Source organism: Zingiber officinale, chromosome 2B (assembly GCF_018446385.1).
Source record: "Zingiber officinale cultivar Zhangliang chromosome 2B, Zo_v1.1, whole genome shotgun sequence".
Classification (NCBI taxonomy): Eukaryota; Viridiplantae; Streptophyta; class Magnoliopsida; order Zingiberales; family Zingiberaceae; genus Zingiber; species Zingiber officinale.
In genome coordinates, this window is record NC_055989.1 from 13,962,416 (window position 1) to 13,983,501 (window position 21,086).

At 40.3% G+C, this 21,086-nt stretch overlaps 1 protein-coding gene across 1 annotated transcript; it reads left to right on the plus strand.

The window, feature by feature from the left end:
* Positions 1 to 2,483, plus strand: LOC122049002 (type IV inositol polyphosphate 5-phosphatase 6-like). Its single transcript, XM_042610504.1, has 7 exons — positions 1 to 146; positions 241 to 354; positions 451 to 718; positions 790 to 977; positions 1,053 to 1,152; positions 1,223 to 1,371; positions 1,454 to 2,483. Exons 1-7 carry the CDS (start codon positions 4 to 6, stop codon positions 1,761 to 1,763), a joined length of 1,272 nt encoding a protein of 423 aa, XP_042466438.1. The 5' UTR covers positions 1 to 3; the 3' UTR covers positions 1,764 to 2,483.
* Positions 2,484 to 21,086: the final 18,603 nt, after the last annotated feature.

Genomic DNA, 21,086 nt, shown 5'->3' on the forward strand with positions numbered 1-21,086 from the left:
TCGATGATTCGCCAGATGAGTTACACCGACTGCAATGGCGGATTCCTTTCCGACGACTTCTCCGGTGAGATATCGGAACTCGAGAGCCCACTGGAAACCAACTCGGCAGCTGCTGCTACTGCCCCTGCTCCGATTGATAACCTCACGTACTTCAAAAATTTGAAGCTTAATTCTTAGAACAACTCTTGAAGCTGCTTCCCTTCGTAAGATCAGTAACTGCACAGTGCGTGCATGCGGCAGGCTGTTCGTGGGGACGTGGAATGTGGCCGGGAGGACTCCGGGAGGCCCAGGGAAGCTCCACCTGGGAGATTGGCTCATGCCCACGCCTTCTCCGGCCGACATGTTTGTACTCGGGTAGTGCACGTGATCCAGGAGAAAGACTGCTGAAGAATTTCCTAGTTGTAAAAGTAAAATGGCTGCACAAACTCACTGAGACATTGTGGCAAACAGGTTTCAGGAAATCGTCCGGTTAAGCGCCGGAAACGTGCTGGGGGCGGAGGACACGGGTCCGGCGCGCAAGTGGCTTAGTCTGGTTGACCAGGCACTGAACTCCACCCACGAGCAGGCGCCGGACTCCGCCGCGTATCGCCTTGCCGCGAGCAAGCAGATGGTGGGCGTGTTCCTGTGCGTGTGGGTGCGAGCCGGCCTCGCGCCGCTAGTCTCCGACGTCAAGGTTTCCTGCGTGCGGAGGGGCATCATGGGCTGCACGGGAAACAAGGTTGAACTCCCCGCACATCCTTCCTCTTCTCCACGCCGGCAATGTGTTCGCTGAAATGTTCCCTGAAGCAGGGGTCGATCTCGATCAGCATAACGCTCCAGCGGACGACGACGCTCTGCTTCGTTTGCACCCATCTGGCGTCAGGAGAGAAGGACGGCGACGAGCTCAGGAGAAACCTGGACGTCATAGAGATCATGAAAAGGACGCGATTTCCTCCTACCAGAGAAAATTGCTCGCCGGAGACGATTCTGGAGCACGAGTAAGCCTCCGTCACAATGTTCATGAGCCAATTGATTGCTAGTGGTAAGCTAAACGATCCTTGAACCGCATGCAGTAAGATCGTATGGTTGGGAGATCTCAATTACAGGTTGGCCGGTGATACTCGCCAACTGTTGCAGAAGAATGACTGGCGAGCGTTGCTAGAGAAAGATCAGGTCTGGAATCGACAATATATGAATGTTTATCAACGAAGATAATGGTTTAATCCATGAGCAACCCTTTCAGCTCCAGATTGAGAAGAGAGCTGGCCGCGTTTTTTCGGGATTTGAAGAAGGGCCGATAGAATTCATGCCAACTTACAAATACCTTACTAATTCGGATGTTTACACGATCAAACCTGCCAAATCAAGAGGAAAGAGGCGCACTCCGGCTTGGTAATCAAGATCTAATGCAATTCTGTTCGTGACCAAATGCTTTTGCACTGATGTGAAAATGGATGGGTTTAATGCATTCTAGGTGCGATCGTATCTTGTGGAGAGGGAAGGGGATGAAGCAAGTGTTGTACGGACGAGGAGAATCGCAGTTTTCCGACCATCGCCCGGTTTATTCCTTCTTTTCGTTGCAGATGAATTATGAACAGCCGGAGGTAGCAGCGGCCGGTGAATGTAGAGGAAGCAAGGACGGTGTTGGGAAGACGGCTGCTGCCATGGGCGATGGTGGTGACAGGAATTCCAAGAGTAGAAGCTCCTCCTCCTCCTCCTCCTCGTCGTCATGGACGAGAGTGCAGGCGGAGGAGCTGCTGCTCTGTTCAAGAACAAGAAGCTGACAGATCTCGTCTGTTACCTCTTTGAAAGCCTAAATAAACAGAATGACCACAGCTGCTTCTTTATCATCCAAGCATTCAAACCTTGATCCTTTGCAGACAACCAACACCTCATAATCAATCAGTGATATCAGGAATCACAACCAGAGATTCTTTCCAAAGTCTCATCATCCACCAAATTAAGAGAGTTGAACGCTGGCAGAGAATAGAGAACTTTATTGGAGGAAGCTGGAGAGTGATGGCTTCATTAGAACATTGCTTCTAAGAAACGGCTCTCTATTATAAGATTATGATAGAACAATCTAGCAAATTAACAATAGAAGAAGGGAACAGGGGACTCTTGACATGGAACCTTTTCCTTTAGCAGATCAACCTTCCCAACTAGTATTAGTTCTTCATGAGTTTTTGATTCTTGGCAAAGCATGTTGATCATGTCCGGGAGCTCAGCAGACGGGAACGAGGGCAGGAGCGTTGACAGAGAGAGGACTAGGCTCTATGACCTGAAAATGTGTGGTAGGCTTTAGGTCTTTGAGCGGAGCAGGGGGAGATAGTCGAAGATGGTACCAAGAGATCGCACAGGAGCATTAGGATGAGAACTAAGGAAGGGATCTCTGGCACAAGCATTATGACACTCAAGTCAATATGGTGGGCGAGTGAAAAGTGGAGAAGAAGATAGATAGTAGAACTGTAATAGATGTGTATGTGCGCGCGTACTTGGCCAACAAATATGACCTCTTTATATACTATATCTTATAACCTCCATGATAATGTGGCGTAAGAGAATGTCAGGTGATGAAGGAAGTACGGTGGACTTCCACTGGGTAGAGGAAGGTTCCATACCTTGTATGTGGCAAAGTATCGGAATATTTTCTTACAAATAGTCATTATTTTCTGACAAATTGTTACGATTCCTTAACAACGTTGTCCCCTGATGATAGCCAGACCAGCACTAGGGTTGATCGGGAGCAGACTGGATGTTGTACCCATGAGAAGTGAGGGGCTGAGCCCTGGGGATCCGGTCGGTTCTTGGGCCGATCGAGAATAGACTGAGAGTTGTGCCCATAAAAAGTGATGGGCTGAGCCTGGGGTTCCAGCCGACGCTTGAACTGACCGAGAGCAGACTGAGAGTTGTGCTCATGAGAAGTAAGGGGCTAAGCCCTTAGGGTCCGACCGACACTTGGGTCAATCGGGAGTAAATTGAGAGTTATGCCCATGATAAGTGATGGGTTGAGTCTTGGGGTCAGACCGACTCTTGGGCCAACCGAGAACAAACTGAGAGTTGTGGCCATGAGAAGTGATGGATTGAGCCCTGGGGTTTGACCAACGCTTGAGCCGCCCGGGAGGAGATTGAGAGTTGTGCCCATAAAAAGTGATGGGTTGAGTCCTATGGGTCTGGTCAACGCTTGGCCCAATTGGGAGAAGACTAGGAGCTACGCCCATGAGAAGTGAGTGACTAAGCCTTGGGGATCTAGTCGATGCTTGGGTCGATCGAGAGAAGATTGGGAGTTATGCCTATGAGAAGTGAGGGGTTAAGCTCTACAGGTCTGGTTGACGCTTGGGCCGCCAGGGAGGAGACTGAGAGTTGTACCCATAGAAAGAGATGGGTTGAACCTTGAGGGTCTGGTTAGCGCTTGTGTCGCCCAAGAGGAGACTGGAAGCTATACCCATGAGAAATGAAGAGTTGAGCCCTGGGGGTCCGGACGACACTTGGACTAACTAGGAGCAGACTGAGAGTTGTGCCCATGAAAATTGAGGTGTTAAGCCTTGGGGTTCGGGCGGCGTTTGGGCTGATCAGGAGCAGACTGAGAGTTGTACCTATGAAAAATGATGGGTTGAGCTTTGGTCCGGTCGACGCTTAGACCGACCGGGAATAGACTGGGAGCTGTGGCCGTGAGAAGTGATGGGTTGAGCTATAAGTACCTTATGGTAGTTTTGATGTGATCAAACTAAGTCAAGTTATGCCCTATTATGTTTTGATATCCTGTGTTTAAGTGTGCAAGAACTTAGGAACACAAAAAGTCGAGCGAAAGACGCAACTAGCAAGAAGGACGACACGGGAGAGAGTCGACAAGCTCGATGCATCCGAGGGACAAGGTGCTGCAGAAGAGTACGTTGGCGGAGGAGAAGAATGTGTGTGGCGTTTCCGAATGACGAGAAATCTAAGCGGAATGTTGCTCAAGAAGACCGGAAGATGAGTTCGAATGAGCCCTATTCTGGATGGCCGAAATCACCCAAGCGAGCGGAATCAGAATAAGAGCTCGGACCAAAAAGTCAACAGAATGTTGACTCATGGTCTGGGCCTCCCCCGGGCCGCCTCGCCCCGAGGGCTGTATCGGCACCATCCGGGTGTGGAATAGAAAGTTTATCAAAACACGTACTGTCATGATCTGGTGCGACGTGGATAAAATTCTATCCATATACAGGTGCCTGGAACCCTTCCAAGTGCCCCCGATCAGGGCTATAAATATAGCCCTGATCCCAGAAATTAAACAACACTAAAAAATACAGAGAAGAACACTTATAAATGCTCTATCTTGAGTTTAGCCTTGTAATTGTGAGCTTTGACTGCTGTAAGAGGTTTCTCCGCCCAAAGGAGATTTTAGTGGATTTTTCAACGTCTTAAATTAGCAATCACCTGATTATAAACCAAGTAAAAGATCTGTGTTTCTTTCTCTTTAATTAGTTTCTTAATTCCTTCTATACAAGTGTTTATTTTAATAAAACTGTAAAAGTTCGAGAGCGGTATTTCTATTTTTTATTTTAGGATATTCATCCCCTCTAGACAGCCGTCAGGGGACCAACAATTGGTATTGGAGTAAGGTTATTTCAGAAGGACTAACCGTCGACCGAAGCACAAGAAATGGCTGGAGCTAGCATCTACCCATCAGTATTTGAGGGAGAGTTCACGTTTTAGAGACGTCGAATGGAGGTATATTTTAAAACTGATTTCAATATTTTAGTAACGATTAAGTATCAAAGTATGGTCTTGATATGCCCGAAAGTGAAGAAGGAAAAGAACTTGAGGAGCATCGATGGACTGAGAAGCAATGCAACAATTTTATGACAAATGGCAAGACTAAGTTCCATCTTCTGAGTGTTATGTCTGTTAGGGTGTATACTAAATGCCTAGCTTTTGGTATAAACATTTATTTAGTAATAAGAATCACATTGGTCAAATGTCTACATTTATGATAAATGTAGTTGTTCAATTAATTTATATTGTAGATAACATGGTGTGTGGTGTCACACACAGAGGATCATGTTATCAGTACCTTATAAATTATAAACAGTAGCTCACGACCAAAATGGAAAGGAACAAACCATTAGAAGGTCGTAGTGTAATTAGGTATCAGTTTATTTTGACTGTATAATTACACTAGTACACTTAGAGTGTATTGAGTAGGACCATTTGAGGTCGTTTCTTTTATACTGATTTTATAAAGAAACAAAGACCTCGGTTATTATGGAAGTGTGTGCTCTTAATCCTAATATAATAACAAGCACATATATTTGATATTTATTTCTTTAATTTATCAATGGGTGAGATTTAGTTCTATGAATCAATAAGCGATAAGTTGGGAAATGGTATCACTTATAGTGTGTGTTGTTGATTATAGAAGGAAACTGTGTCCTAGAGATACTAGGTTGATAATGTCCTCAAGAGGAGCTCATAAGGATTGTCATGTTAAACCCTGCAGGTGGACCTAGTCCGACATGATGATAAGGTTGAGTGGTACTACTCTTGGACTAAGATATTAATTAAATGAGTTGTCAGTAACTCACTTAATTAGTGGACATTCGATATCTTAAACACAGGGAGACTAACACACTCATGATAAGAAGGAGCCCAAAATGTAATTTGGGATTGGTGCGGTAGTTCAATAATAGTTCTCTAGTGGAATGAATTATTATTGATAAAATTAAGTTGTGTGTTCGGGGCGAGCACGGGATGCTTAATTTTATCGGGAGACCAAAATCAATTCCTCCTCTCGGTCCCTATCGTAGCCTCTTGTATATAGAGATTTATACCCACCACATACCCACCTTCTTACCCAACCAATAGGGGCCGGCCAAGCTAAGCTTGAAGCTCAAGCTTAGGGCCGGCCAAGCCTAAAGGTTGGCCTTAAGGTGGCCGGCCAATAGCTTGGAGCCCAAGCTTAGGTGGCCGGCCACATCATATTAAAAAGGATTTTTTATTAAAATTATTTCTTATGTGGATATCATAGTTTTAAAAGAGAGTTTAAAAATTAAATCTTTCCTTTTAAAGCTTTCTACAAAAGATTAAGAAAAGATTTGAAATCTTTCCTTATTTGTAGATTGAAAGGAGATTTTATTTAAGAAAAACTTTCCTTTTTAACCATGATAATAATTTAAAAGAGAAGTTTAAAATTAAATATTCTCTTTTATTAGTTTCTATAAAAGATTAAGAAAAGATTTGATATCTTTCCTTATTTGTAGATTAAGAGAGATTTTAATTTTTAGAGATAACTTTCTTTTATCCACATGTTTAAAAGAAAGATTTTAATTTATTTCCTTTTTATAAACCATGAAGGGAAAAATTATTTGAGAAATTTTATAAATTTCTGAAAGCAAATAAGGAAGTTTTAATTCTTGTGTGAATTAAAATTTCCTTGATTAAAGGGATTAAGGTGGCGGACCATTACAAATAGAAAAGAAAATTTATTTTAATTAAATAAAATTTCCTTTTAATGGCAAAAGAATTAAGGAAGTTTTAATTAAATTTCCTTATTTGCCAAGACCAAGGATTATAAAAGAGGGGTAGAGGTGCCTTCATGGGTGATCAACTCTATTTTATTCTTCCTCTCTTTTCCTCCTTGGTGGCCGGCCCTAGATTCTTTCTCTTCTCTTCTTCTTGTGGCCGGTGGCAATCCCTCTTGGAGCTCTTGATGGTGGCCGGTTCTAGCTAGAAGAAGAAAGAGAGAAAGGAGGTTTTGTTTCTTGCATCCCTTGGAGCTTGGTGGTGGTGGCCGGACCTCTACTTCTCTTGGAGAATTTTGGTGGCCGAAACCTAGAAGGAAGAAGAAGGTGCTTGGTGGTTCTCATCTCGGAAGATCGTTGCCCACACAACGTCCGAGGTTAGAAGAGGAATACGGTAGAAGATCAAGAGGTCTTTCTAGAAGGTATAACTAGTATTTTTTCTTTCCGCATCATACTAGTTATTTTTGGAAATAATACCAAATACAAGAGGCTTACGTTCTAGTATTTCGAATATGTTTTTCGAAGTTGTGTTCTTTTGTTTTCTTTCTTTTCCTTGTGATTTGATTGTTCTCTTTGGTTAACCTAAAGTTATTTTAGGAAATTAAATATTAGCTTTCTATTAAAGGTTTTGTCTAGTCGGTGGTGGTTGCTCCCATATCCAAGAAGGCCATGTGTCTCGCCACGTCAGGAACCTTTTATGGAAATTAATATTTAATGGAATTAATAACTTAAGGAGACTTGGGTCGAACGTGTTAAGTTCCGCAGGAGATCCAAGTCAAAACCTAAAAGAACAAATAGATTAAGTTTTGGATCAAACGTGTTAAGTTCCGCAGGCGATCCAAAATTTATTTTAAAAGAACACATGGTAGTTAGGAAAAGGTTCAGACCTTTGTACAAAATTTTTGTACAGTGGAACCTCTAGGTTTTCCGAGTAGCAACCAACAATTGGTATCAGAGCTAGGGTTTTGCCTCTGTGTATTTGGTATTAGTTTAATTATGCACATGTCATACATAATTTAGGCAGGATAATAGTAGGATGTGCTAACTTTGTGGATGCAGGATCCAACTATTATGGCTTATAGTTTTATGTGTGTGACCCTTGGACATGTCAAGGGCATTTATATGTGTGTGCATGATTGTATTATAAAATACAGCAGGAGCTGTATTTAGTTTTATTAGGATTTTATTTTGATCTAGATACATGTACATTCCTTTTATGGAACATAGGATCAAAATTGTAAAATTCTATTTATGTCGCGGATCGAATCTTGCAAAGCGTGGAACCTTCTAAGGACCAGAGGCGCAGCGGAACAAGGAGCAAGATGGATGCGACAGCTAGACCCGGTGGCGGTGGCCAAATATGGCAGCAGCTTGGGATGACAACACACGGAGGACAACTAGAGATAAAAGCCATAATAGTTGAAAATTAGATTTTCTATTTATTGCTTTTATATTGTGTTGTGTGTGCATGTTAGTTTACAAGTTTAGTAGGCTAGCATAGTTAAAATTCCTCATTAATAAATAACTAAGTGGGAGAGGGATTTTTAAGTAAATCCCATGGTCTCCATTACTGGTTTGTAAGTGATGCAAACAAGCTTGCGCGTTGGCTCTGAGTGCCTTCCTCCATAACGGATGAGCTTGTTTGCGGATCACTAGAACAGACTTCCATTTTGGATGACTATAGGAAGTTAATTAAGAGCGTGTGATCTTCCCCAACGGAAGGGGCATAATCTTATTAATGGACTTAGTGTCAAGTAATGGTATACACTTAGACACATCTAATAGTATCCTCCCATCGGAGTCACTACTATTATTTGTGTGACCAAATGAAACCAACTATTAATTTGTCATAAAACTAGGTTGACAAGATAATAAAATTAAAGGGTTAAAACCCCTCTTACAAATGATTAATTTTGTATACGTCCACACTAACGTGGCATACAAAATTAACGGTGTTTGAGATAATTTTATTTGTCATAAAGTTACGTTGACAAGATAGTTAATGGGTAAAACCCTCCTCTTACAAATGTTGATTTTGTATACGTCCACACTAACGTGGCATGCAAAATTCACGGTGTTTTGAGGTGTTGGTAAATTTAAATAGTATTGTTAGAGGAATCAATATTATTTTAAATTTAGAGTCTTGACCAAATATTTGATAGACCAACTATTAATTTTATTCGTCATAAAGTAAGGTTGACGAGATAATAAAATTAAATGATAAAATTTCCTCTTTGAATTTGTATACGTCCACACTAACGTGGCATACAAAATTCATGGGGATTTTTAAGGAGTTGGTCTTAACCAAATATTTTTGTGATTCTTAGGAAGATGGTCAATCCCTAGCTGATATACTTTAGGATAGACTTAGTGGTCCCAATTATAATTGATTGGAAATAGAATTTGGACATGAAGGTAGACTGTCCTCTTAGAACTAAGAACAATATAGGTGTATTTTATTCATTAGTTGATACATGTCCAGTGGTGTTATCTACCAGAACCTGGAGTGTAGATACAAGATGCCATTAATCATGTCTGCAATTCATTGCAGGGTTCCAGGAAACCCGACAACTAAATGAAAGGTAAATCACCGTCCACATGGGCACTACTGTAAAAGTGGTAGCTGTTGCAGTGGGAGATGTTTATCCTTTGATAAGAATAAAATATGGATTTTAAGTAATTGTCTTTATGTACCAAGTTTAGAAAGAACCTGATTTCAGTTTCTAAACTATTATAGATATTGTGTCTATTTTGATAACAAAGTTGTTATCAAGAAAAATAGGAAAGTTATCTATTCTGGTATGATGGTTGACAATTTATAATCCAATAACTCCCATGATGCAACAAATGGAAATTAATAACACATCTTCTAACTTAAGAGAAAGCAACCTTCGAAAATGAACCAATTATATCTTTGACATCTAAGGCTAGGTTATATTAACTTAAGTAGGATTCATTGGTAGCTGATGAACTTTTGGGTTCATTAGTAGTGGAAATCTTTCCAACCTGTGAGTCTTACTTGGAAGGAAAATAACCAAGAAGTTTTTAAGTCCAAGGGGTATGGAGTCAAAGATATGTTGAAATCGGTTCATTCTGATTTATGTGATCCTATGACTATCCAGACAAGAGGTAGTATTGAATATTTCATCTATTTTATAGACAACTATTCAAGATACAAATAAATTTACTTAATGTACCGCAAGACTAAGTACTTTGATTAGTTCAAAGAGTACAAGGCTGATGCGGAGAAATGTTAAAGTAAATGTCACTATGGTAAGATCATAGTGGCAAGTACCTCTTGAGAGATTTTAGGAGTCACTTATCAGTAGTTGGATTTCAACCCCAACTAACTGCACCTGGTACACCCCAACGGGATGGTGTAGTAGAAAGAAGGTAAAGGACTCTTATGAAATAATTAGATAGATGATGAGTTATTCAGAAAATTACCAAATTTGTTTTAAGGATAAACTCTGATAACGAAAGTGAACATAGTACCTTCCAAGTTAGAACTCTCTACTCATATAGAATTGCTGAATAGGTGAAAACCTATTTTGAAGCATATTCGGATTCGGGTAATCCATCACATATGTTAAAGAGAGACAATGATAAGTTGGATAGGAGTTCACTTGTTTGTAAGTTATCCTAGATAAACAAAAGTAGGTTTATAGTCTTAAAAATCAGAAGGTCATTGTTAGCATCAATGACTGATTTTTTAGAAAAAGACTATATATAATGAACCACGTGCTCATAAGTAAATTTGTTCTTAAGGAAATAATAAAGGACATGTCTAACCTAGTACCAACTGTACAAGATGAGATACCACAAGAAAACTGCAACACGTATCACAAATTGAAACACAATTACAGAAAGTGTCTTGTTGTAGTGGGAGGGTTGTTATGCAATCTAAATAGGTTCACGTTTTGGGAGAGTTTTTGGACTCGATCCCTGGAGGACATGAACCTGATCTCCGGTCATATGATGAAGCACTCCAAGATAAAGATGCAGCATCTTGGCAAAGAGTAATGAATAAAAGAATTAGAATATATGTATTCTAATAAAATCTGGAAGCTTGTAGAATCACCAAATGGTGTAAAAGCCGTTGGGTGTAAAAAGGTCTATAATAGGAAAAGAGGGATAGACAGGAAGGTAGTAACTATCAAAGCAAGGCTTGATGAAAAAGGAAACTTTTTCACTGGTAGTCATGCTTAAGTCTATCCGGATTCTTTTATCTATTTGGCAAGTGGATGTCAAGACAGCATTCCTTAATGGAAGTCTTGAAGAAAACATCCATATAAAGCAACCAGAAGGGTTCATTGCAAAGGGCTAAGAGCATCTTGTATGTAAGCTCAATCAGTCTATGGACTGAGGCAAAGCTTCAAGGTCTTGGAATATCCGGTTTATCAAAGTAATCCAGATCTATGGATTTAGTAACCGGATAAGTCTTGTGTATACAAAAGATGTGATGGAAACGTGGTGGTATTTTTTGTACTATACTTAGATAACATTTTTGGTAGTTGGAAACAATATCAAAATGTTGTCAGAAGTAAGGGTATGGTTATCCAAACAATTCGATATAAAGGACTTGGGAGAATGTATATATTCTTGAGATCAAAGTAATAAGGGATCGCAAGAAAAGAATATTTTACTTATCCCAAGCTTCATACATCGGAAAAATCCTTGTTCGTTTTAAGCATACAAAACTCCAAGAAAGGTTTCTTACCTTTTCAGGATGGAGTAACTTTATCTAAAGATATGTCTCTGTAGACATCAAAGGAGATAAAGGAAATATAGGCAGTTCTTTATGCTACGGCTGTTGAAAGCCTAATGTATGCTATGCACGAGATCAGAAATCTGTTTTGCCAAAGGCATAGTTAGCAGATATCAAAGTAACCCTGGACAAGGACAGTGGACTGCAATAAAGCATATATTGTAGTACCTTAGAGGCACTAGAGATTATATGCTAGCTTACAAGACAGTTAATTTGGTCCTTGTGGGTTGCATGGATTTTGACTTCCAATCGGATAGGGACAATAATAAGTCAACCTCGGGGTTTTGTGTTTACTTTAGGAGGTAAAGTCATAACTATGGAAGAGTGATAAGCATAGGTGTTTTTCTGGACTCCACCATAGAAGCTTAGTATATGGCAAGCCTCTGAGGTAGCTATAAAAGCTGAATGACTCAATAATCTCAAGATAGACTTAGATATGATTTCTTATTTGTCCAAAGATTGTTACAATTTATTGTAATAATATTGGTGCAGTAGCAAACTCGAAGAAACCATAAGTCTATAAAGGCAAGTAAACACAAAAGAGCGCAAGTACCACCCAATACGAGAAATCGTATAAACGAGGAGAAGTTGTTGCTGCCTAGATTGCATCAGGTGATGACCTATAGATCCTTCCACCGAGGTCCTTAAGGTAAGAGCTTTTGATGGACATGTTGAAGGGTTAGGAATCAGATGTATGGCAGCAGATATGGCAGCTTAGTCTTTTAGTATAAGTGGGAGATTGTTAGGGTGTATACTAAATGTCTAGCTTTTGGTATAAACATTTATTTAGTAATAAGAATCACATTGGTCAAATGTCTACATTTATGATAAATGTAGTTGTTCAATTAATTTATATTGTAGATAACATGGTGTGTGGTGTCACACACAGAGGATCATGTTATCAGTACCTTATAAATTATAAACAGTAGCTCACGACCAAAATGGAAAGGAACAAACCATTAGAAGGTCGTAGTGTAATTAGGTATCAGTTTATTTTGACTGTATAATTACACTAGTACACTTAGAGTGTATTGAGTAGGACCATTTGAGGTCGTTTCTTTTATACTGATTTTATAAAGAAACAAAGACCTCGGTTATTATGGAAGTGTGTGCTCTTAATCCTAATATAATAACAAGCACATATATTTGATATTTATTTCTTTAATTTATCAATGGGTGAGATTTAGTTCTATGAATCAATAAGCCCGATAAGTTGGGAAATGGTATCACTTATAGTGTGTGTTGTTGATTATAGAAGGAAACTGTGTCCTAGAGATACTAGGTTGATAATGTCCTCAAGAGGAGCTCATAAGGATTGTCATGTTAAACCCTGCAGGTGGACCTAGTCCGACATGATGATAAGGTTGAGTGGTACTACTCTTGGACTAAGATATTAATTAAATGAGTTGTCAGTAACTCACTTAATTAGTGGGCATTCGATATCTTAAACACAGGGAGACTAACACACTCATGATAAGAAGGAGCCCAAAATGTAATTTGGGATTGGTGCGGTAGTTCAATAATAGTTCTCTAGTGGAATGAATTATTATTGATAAAATTAAGTTGTGTGTTCGGGGCGAGCACGGGATGCTTAATTTTATCGGGAGACCAAAATCAATTCCTCCTCTCGGTCCCTATCGTAGCCTCTTGTATATAGAGATTTATACCCACCACATACCCACCTTCTTACCCAACCAATAGGGGTCGGCCAAGCTAAGCTTGAAGCTCAAGCTTAGGGCCGGCCAAGCCTAAAGGTTGGCCTTAAGGTGGCCGGCCAATAGCTTGGAGCCCAAGCTTAGGTGGCCGGCCACATCATATTAAAAAAGGTTTTTTATTAAAATTATTTCTTATGTGGATATCATAGTTTTAAAAGAGAGTTTAAAAATTAAATCTTTCCTTTTAAAGCTTTCTACAAAAGATTAAGAAAAGATTTGAAATCTTTCCTTATTTGTAGATTGAAAGGAGATTTTATTTTTAAGAAAAACTTTCCTTTTTAACCATGATAATAATTTAAAGAAGTTTAAAATTAAATATTCTCTTTTATTAGTTTCTAAAAAGATTAAGAAAAGATTTGATATCTTTCCTTATTTGTAGATTAAGAGAGATTTTAATTTTTTAGAGATAACTTTCTTTTTATCCACATGTTTAAAAGAAAGATTTTAATTTATTTCCTTTTTATTAACCACCATGAAGGGAAAAATTATTTGAGAAATTTTTATAAATTTCTGAAAGCAAATAAGGAAGTTTTAATTCTTGTGTGAATTAAAATTTCCTTGATTAAAGGGATTAAGGTGGCCGGCCATTACAAATAGAAAAGAAAATTTATTTTTAATTAAATAAAATTTCCTTTTTAATGGCAAAAGAATTAAGGAAGTTTTTAATTAAATTTCCTTATTTGCCAAGACCAAGGATTATAAAAGAGGGGGTAGAGGTGCCTTCATGGGTGATCAACTCTATTTTATTCTTCCTCTCTTTTCCTCCTTGGTGGCCGGCCCTAGATTCTTTCTCTTCTCTTCTTCTTGTGGCCGGTGGCAATCCCTCTTGGAGCTCTTGATGGTGGCCGGTTCTAGCTAGAAGAAGAAAGAGAGAAAGGAGGTTTTGTTTCTTGCATCCCTTGGAGCTTGGTGGTGGTGGCCGGACCTCTACTTCTCTTGGAGAATTTTGGTGGCCGAAACCTAGAAGGAAGAAGAAGGTGCTTGGTGGTTCTCATCTCGGAAGATCGTTGCCCACACAACGTCCGAGGTTAGAAGAGGAATACGGTAGAAGATCAAGAGGTCTTTCTAGAAGGTATAACTAGTATTTTTTCTTTCCGCATCATACTAGTTATTTTTGGAAATAATACCAAATACAAGAGGCTTACGTTCTAGTATTTCGAATATGTTTTTCGAAGTTGTGTTCTTTTGTTTTCTTTCTTTTCCTTGTGATTTGATTGTTCTCTTTGGTTAACCTAAAGTTATTTTAGGAAATTAAATATTAGCTTTCTATTAAAGGTTTTGTCTAGTCGGTGGTGGTTGCTCCCATATCCAAGAAGGCCATGTGTCTCGCCACGTCAGTACTGGAAACCTTTTATGGAAATTAATATTTAATGGAATTAATAACTTAAGGAGACTTGGGTCGAACGTGTTAAGTTCCACAGGAGATCCAAGTCAAAACCTAAAAGAACAAATAGATTAAGTTTTGGATCAAACGTGTTAAGTTCAGCAGGCGATCCAAAATTTATTTTAAAAGAACACATGGTAGTTAGGAAAAGGTTCAGACCTTTGTACAAAATTTTTGTACAGTGGAACCTCTAGGTTTTCCGAGTAGCAACCAACAATGTCTGCTCAGGATCTCGACAAAATTGGCAAATACTATTAGAACCCTAAGGCTGTTTTGGTGTGATCAACAAGTTAAGTTAGGTTCTGTGTGTTTCTAACCTTGTGTCTAAGTGTGCAGGAGCTTAGGAGCACAGATAGTCGAGCGAAAGACGCAGCTAGCGAGAAGGACGGCACGCGGTGTGTCCGAGGGACGAGGCGCTGCGGAAGAGTACACCGGCGGACGAGAAAGAAGCGTACGGTGGTTCCGAGGGACGAGAAGCTGGAGCGGAAGACTGCTCGGGGAGCAAGAGACACAACTAGCGAGAAGGTCGGCACGGGGTGCGACTGAGGGACGAAGACTGCGGATGAGTACGCTGGCGGACGAGAAAGAAACATGCGGCGATTCCGAGGGACGAGAAGCCAGAGTGGAAGCCTGCTCGAGAAGACTGGAAGTTAGGTTAGGGTGAGCCATATTCCGGATGACAGAGATCACTCAAACGAGCGAAAGACTCGATCTGAGGCGAACAGAGCCGGAGCAGAAGACTCGGGCGGGAAAAGTCAACGGGGTTGACTTTTCCCTCTGGGGCACCCAGAGCTGTCCGGGGCGCCCGAAGTTGACTTTTTCACAAGATCCAGTTTTGACTCGATCTGAACATTGGGGGATAAAGTTTAGCCCCCCAGGGCTCCCAGAACCCTTAAGGCGCTTCGACTAAGGTTATAAATATAGCATTGGTCCAGAAGCTTTTTCAACAATCACAATGAACTCAAGAATTGTAATTCTAACGCTTGTGTGTTTTAAGTTTAGAGTTGAGATTATGTTTCTGTGCTTAATCGTTGTACGAGGCTTCTCCGCCCGAAGGAGTTTTTAGTGCGATCATCTTCCTTGGACTAACAACCTCCTCGGTTATAACCAAGTCAATCCCGGCGTGCCTTGTCTTTTCTGATTTATTTTCTTTTAGCTAATTTATGCAAGTGTTAGTATAAGAGTTCGAGAATGGTTTGTTTTTTATTTTCAGGTTATTCAACCCCCCTTCTAGACGACTACCGCGATCCAACAAATACAAGAGTGCAAAAGAATTTTAGGAGCAGGTCAGGATGACCGGATACTTGTGGAAAGTCCCCGAAGCATGTCAGAGTGACCGGATACTTGTGAGGAGCCGAGTAGGTCAGGGTGATCGAATACTCACGGGGAGACCCGAACCAGGTCACGAGTGACCGGATACTTATGGGGAGGTCCGAAGCATGTCAGGGTGATCAGATGCTTGCATAGAGGTGTGAAGCAGGTCAAGAGTGATCGGATGCGAATGCTTGCAGGGAGGCCCAAAGTAGGTCAGAGTGACTGGATTCGGATGCTCGTGGTGAGGCCCAGAACAGTTCAGGGTGACCGGATGCTCACAGGGAGACTCGAACCATGAAAGTAATTGTGGTCTTTCATTTGAGAGGAGGATTGTTGGGATTCAATCAAAGTCTCATATTGAAAAGATTAGGAAAAGATAATGGGTTTAAAAGGATGTAGGATATCTCCATTGGCATGAAGTCTTTTGGGGAGAGCACGAGAGTAAAGTCATGAGGGCTTAGGCTCAAAGTAGACAATATTATCTCATTATAGAGATATGTAAACATCCTTTGGGCATAACAGATGTTGTGCTTATGAGAAGTGATGGGCTGAGCCCTGGGGGTATGGTCGACGCTTAGACCGACCGGGAGAAGACTATGAGTTGTGCCCATGAGAAGTGAGGATGAGCCCGGGGGGTCCGGCCAGCGCTTGGGCCGCCCGGGAGGAGACTGGGAGCTGTGGCCATGAGAAGTGATGGGCTGAGCCTTGGGGTTTGGTTGGTGCTTGGGCTATCCGAGACTAGACTGAGAGTTGTGCCCATGAAAATGAAAGGTTGAACCCTAGGGGCCCAGTCAATTCTTGTGCAGCTCGAGAGTAAATTAGGAGTTGTACCCATGAGAAATGATGGGTTGAGCCTTGGGGTTCCGGTCGGCGCTCGAGCCATCAAGGAATAGACTAAGAGTTGTGCCCATGAGACGGAGAGTTAAGTCCTAGAATAAATGGTCTGTTTGGACACGTACTACCCGACCTTGACTGTCATCTCTTGACTTTTAGCTACCACATGCCCTTAACTATTGACCTCACACTATTCTTGGGGGTCATCCATTACATGCCATACCACAAGCCACCTCATGATCGACTGTCTAGACTCGAGCCCAACTGTTGTTTGGTCGTTCGACTAGGCGACAACTCTAATAGCCTTTCCTCGATGTTACCGGAAACTATCTTTTTTTTTAAAAAAAAACACTTGTCAGCCATTTTAAATGTAAAATAGGACACCGACAATAGTGTATCAGTGCAATGATTTGATTGTCCCATCCATCATAAATGTCGTAAATGTTATTTTATGTGCAATCACTATGTGTCTTACCAACTTCATTCAAATGTGATGGCTGACACACGTTTTTTCATATGGATTTTGAATGGTGATTCACCTCCCTAGATTTGATAGTTGCCCTTAACAGGACCGTTTTGATCGGACGATTCGAGCTTCAAAGAACCCTCAGGGCCCTTGTTAAAAACCTTAAGTGTTGCAAGAAACAATCTATTCACACTTCGTCTTCTTCAACTTTCGGCTCTAACAATTCTTACCGCCTACGATCCTTTCCCTAAGTGTTCTTTCTTAACCTTTCCCCCCTCTCTTTCTGTCTTCGATGGCTCAAGAAATTTTCGCTTCCTGGTATGCCACATTCCATTCTGATTTTGATAGTTGTGACCTTGAGTCAGCTCGGGTAAACCTAGAGATTCCCAAGACCTTCCGTATTCATATTCCTGACCTCCAAGACATCCCTCATCATTCTCCTCCCAACTTTGTCACCTTTTTCAAAGATCAACTTCATGTGGGTCTGCAATTTCCCATCCCCCAGTTCTTCTATGAGATAGTCCAATATCACCATTTCTCACTTTTTCAATTTGCTCCCAATGCCTTCCGCACAATGTATGGAATGACAATCTTATTCCCTTGTCCCCTCATACTTTCTATCATTTCTATTACCCAAAGAAGTCAGAGCTTGGGGTCTTTATGGTCTAATCTCGATTGAAGACATTTTTCTTTCAGAAAATGTCTTTCTTGAACAAGGGATGGAAATCCCACTTCTTTTTATCAAAGTATCCAACCACATACTTTGGCTAACCAAGTGGTAACCGGATCTCCCTTCTTCTTTTGAGTTATGATACCATCACCATGCACCTGCATGCACTACTACTTTAGAGAAACTGATGGGCGTGTAGTTCCATATCCTATCACTACTACAAGAAAAGCCTTCTTTACACGTTTGGATTAAGTTCCGTCCGAACAGAGCTTCCCTCCTCCTTTGGTAAGCCTAGGTAACTTATTCCTTACATTTTCACTAACTAAGGTCTTTTTCTTTTTGCGCATAGGACATCATATTCAAGGTCTATGCCCTTGCATCTCTATGGCTAGGGAAGAGTGATTGACACGACATGGTCAGGCCCTACTGGTCAATTGAGAAACCCAGCCAGCCGACTCTTTTGAAGAGTCATCCCGCGGCCAAGCGGATAGTAGCGTTGAGGCTGCTACCAAGAGGGGAGTGTTAGTCGTCAATCTTATCGCCATCCACGAAGAAACTCCCGTCATGGATCCTCAGTCGCCCCTGCGACTTAGACACAAGAGGCGATGTGTTAACCCAGTTGTGCAGTCGTCCCCCGAACTACTGCCTTCAGCCCATTTACCCACTTAGGGATTTACCCTATCCCAAGAAAGCACTCTGCTTCCTCTGGGTAGGTTGCTTCTCTTCCGCACCCCAAAACCTTGATTCAAGGGGAAATGATTTCCATGGCGAGCGGATCTCTAGCCACCTCCTTGCCTCAGGTGCCTTCCCTGTCACCGATTATCTCACCCTTGGGGGTCCCCTCCCAGTCGTCTCGCCAACCAAAAGGTCACTTTCAATTCACGTATGCCTTTAATATGTCATCTGTTGGGATATGCCCGATGTAGTGTGTGTTAAAACACATTTCGTAAATATGCGTAGCGGAAAATAAAATAATAATAATTCCTAAATTATTACATTACACACACTACACGCATACAATGATACAACATTCTAAACATGATCGCATATTTAAATTTTTATGAAAAGTAAATTTATGTTAGGTGTACCTTACGAATGATCTGTAACGAGAATGACATCAACCGTAGTGATATTGTCGAATCTCGCCCCTATTCATATCCACGCCGAGCTCCTCAAGACAACTCCTTGAGTACAAGTCTCTCTTTCGGAAGTTACTAGCTACGAGCGAAGAAGATGGATCAAGAGGAAGACGGAGAGAAGCACACAAGGAAGAGATTTCTTCCTTATGGTGGTCACGACAGCAAGGGGGAGGGCTTCCCCTTGTTGGCAGCGACAAAGAGAGAGGAGAGAGAGAGAGGAGAAGAGAAGAGAGGAGAAATTAGGTTAAGATTTTTCAAAAATCTTACAAGCCAATTAATGATCTCATGTGTATAATCTTCTCTCAACTATATTAATATATAACCCTCATTAATGAGTTGGATTAGAAAGCCTAAATCCAACTAATTATCCCTTAATTAAAAATTAGTCCAATAACTCCTTAGTTTAGTTCACAACTAAACTAAATTGGTTCATGACTAATTCATGATTAAACCAAATATGGTCCAACTCTTCCATAAGAGATGTGGCTCATCCGCACTTCCAATTCGACAAATATTTCCATATTTGTCTTATGTGTGGTCCAACCAAATATTTATCTCTTGATGTAAGAATCTTATTCTTTAACTTGCTTTACGTTTTTTAGAGACTCGTTAGTGCGTGTGACCCAATAGATTCTCGATTTATTTTGGTCATCCATAATTAACTACTTAATTATAGAACGATCATGAGCGACACCTAGTAGTACATCATGATCCCCAATTAGCCGAAAAATTATAGTTGATCTTAGAATTAATTTTAAAATCCTTCAACAGTTACAATAAGTCATGTCTCGTTCCTTTCACTCGTCTTATACCCACTTGATTTATGACATGGTCTATATGTCTTGACTACGTCACACCTAGCCCAAGTAATACTTCCTCGTTCTCCAGATTCAAATTACTCGTATATGTATACAAGAGTCTCGCACTCTTAACATGTGATGCTTTGGCCAAAGACTTTGAGTAATAAACCTAATGAGTGGTTATAGGGTATACGTCTCCTCGCAAGGAGCGGTGAATCCTCTGTGGGCTATCCAAACACCTTCAAGCACTTCAACTTATATCCAATCATCCCAAGTCCACACCTCAATGTGATGCTGCTTAAGATCTCAATGTATAAATCTCTATGACCAAGATGACCTATATACCTCAAGTCGAAGGAAATTTACACTCGTGATGTAGTAAGAACTTCACAGTCATATCTATATATATGTATGTCATATGAAGTCTTACAGCGAGTTACTCCAATGAATTAGTTATCATAACCAGCATCCACGTTTAACTCTCAATATCCCAATATATATAGCCAGTGAGAAAATAGCTGCTTGGTCGAACTAAGGAGTATAACCCGTGCTAATCTTACAGAATTGATGGTGTCCGAATACATCAATTCGACGACTAGGAAAATTTTAATTTATTCATAATTGCACATGTAGAGATAATCACTAGTTGTAATCCAATCACAAATTCTCTCATGCTATAAATTATATTATAGATATTCAATAAATTAGTTTAAGACAATCAAACATATAATATATATTCAAATAGTGAATATATACTTATCAAATAAATAGAAAAATCGTAAGACGATTGCTTTAGGACATCCCTCAAATTCTAACACCATCCCTTCAAATGTTGACCCTTGCTTCATCTTCAGATCCATCACCTGACATGGATATGACAAAGCCGATATATTGTATTACGAGGATGATGAAGGAGAATACAACGTCTGATGTGGAGATGACAACTATATAAACCCCAGAGAAGGTAAATGCAAAGGGACTATCTTCATCTCCACTAAGCTCTCTCTTTCTTCTTCTTCCTCCTCTAATTTCATTCTTCATCTAACTTGAGTGTCGGAGTAGTTTTTCGGGATCCCTCCTCGGCGTCATTCTAACTTTTTGTTGAAGTGTTTTTCAAGTCCTCTCATCTAGGGTTGTAAATGAACCAAACATTCATAAATAAGCTTGGTGTTCAGCTTAGTAAGAGCTTGTTTATATTCGATCAATATACACCAAATCAATTAAATAAAAAAACTTAAATAACTCGTTAAATTAAACAAACAAGCTTGAACACATATGTGTTCAACTTATTAATGTTCGTGAACAACGTTCATGAACAATTTTCATGGATAACGTTCGTGAATAATATTCGTGGACAACGTTCGTGAACAATATTCACGAACCATGTTTATTAATAAAACTCTTGTTAATATGCTAACTAAATAAAAACTAAAATAAATCAATAAGTTTGAATTATCAAGTTAAATAACTAATCAAACAAGTAAAAGTTTTAAACAATCAAATAACTTGAATTGAGA

Coding starts and splice junctions, on each gene's coding strand:
- LOC122049002 (XM_042610504.1), top strand. CDS start 4: ATGATTCGCCAGATGAGTTACACCGACTGCAATGGCGGATTCCTTTCC. Junction 147..240: donor GCTCCGATTGATAACCTCAC/GTACTTCAAAAA, acceptor TGCATGCGGCAG/GCTGTTCGTGGGGACGTGGA. Junction 1,372..1,453: donor AAGAGGCGCACTCCGGCTTG/GTAATCAAGATC, acceptor AATGCATTCTAG/GTGCGATCGTATCTTGTGGA.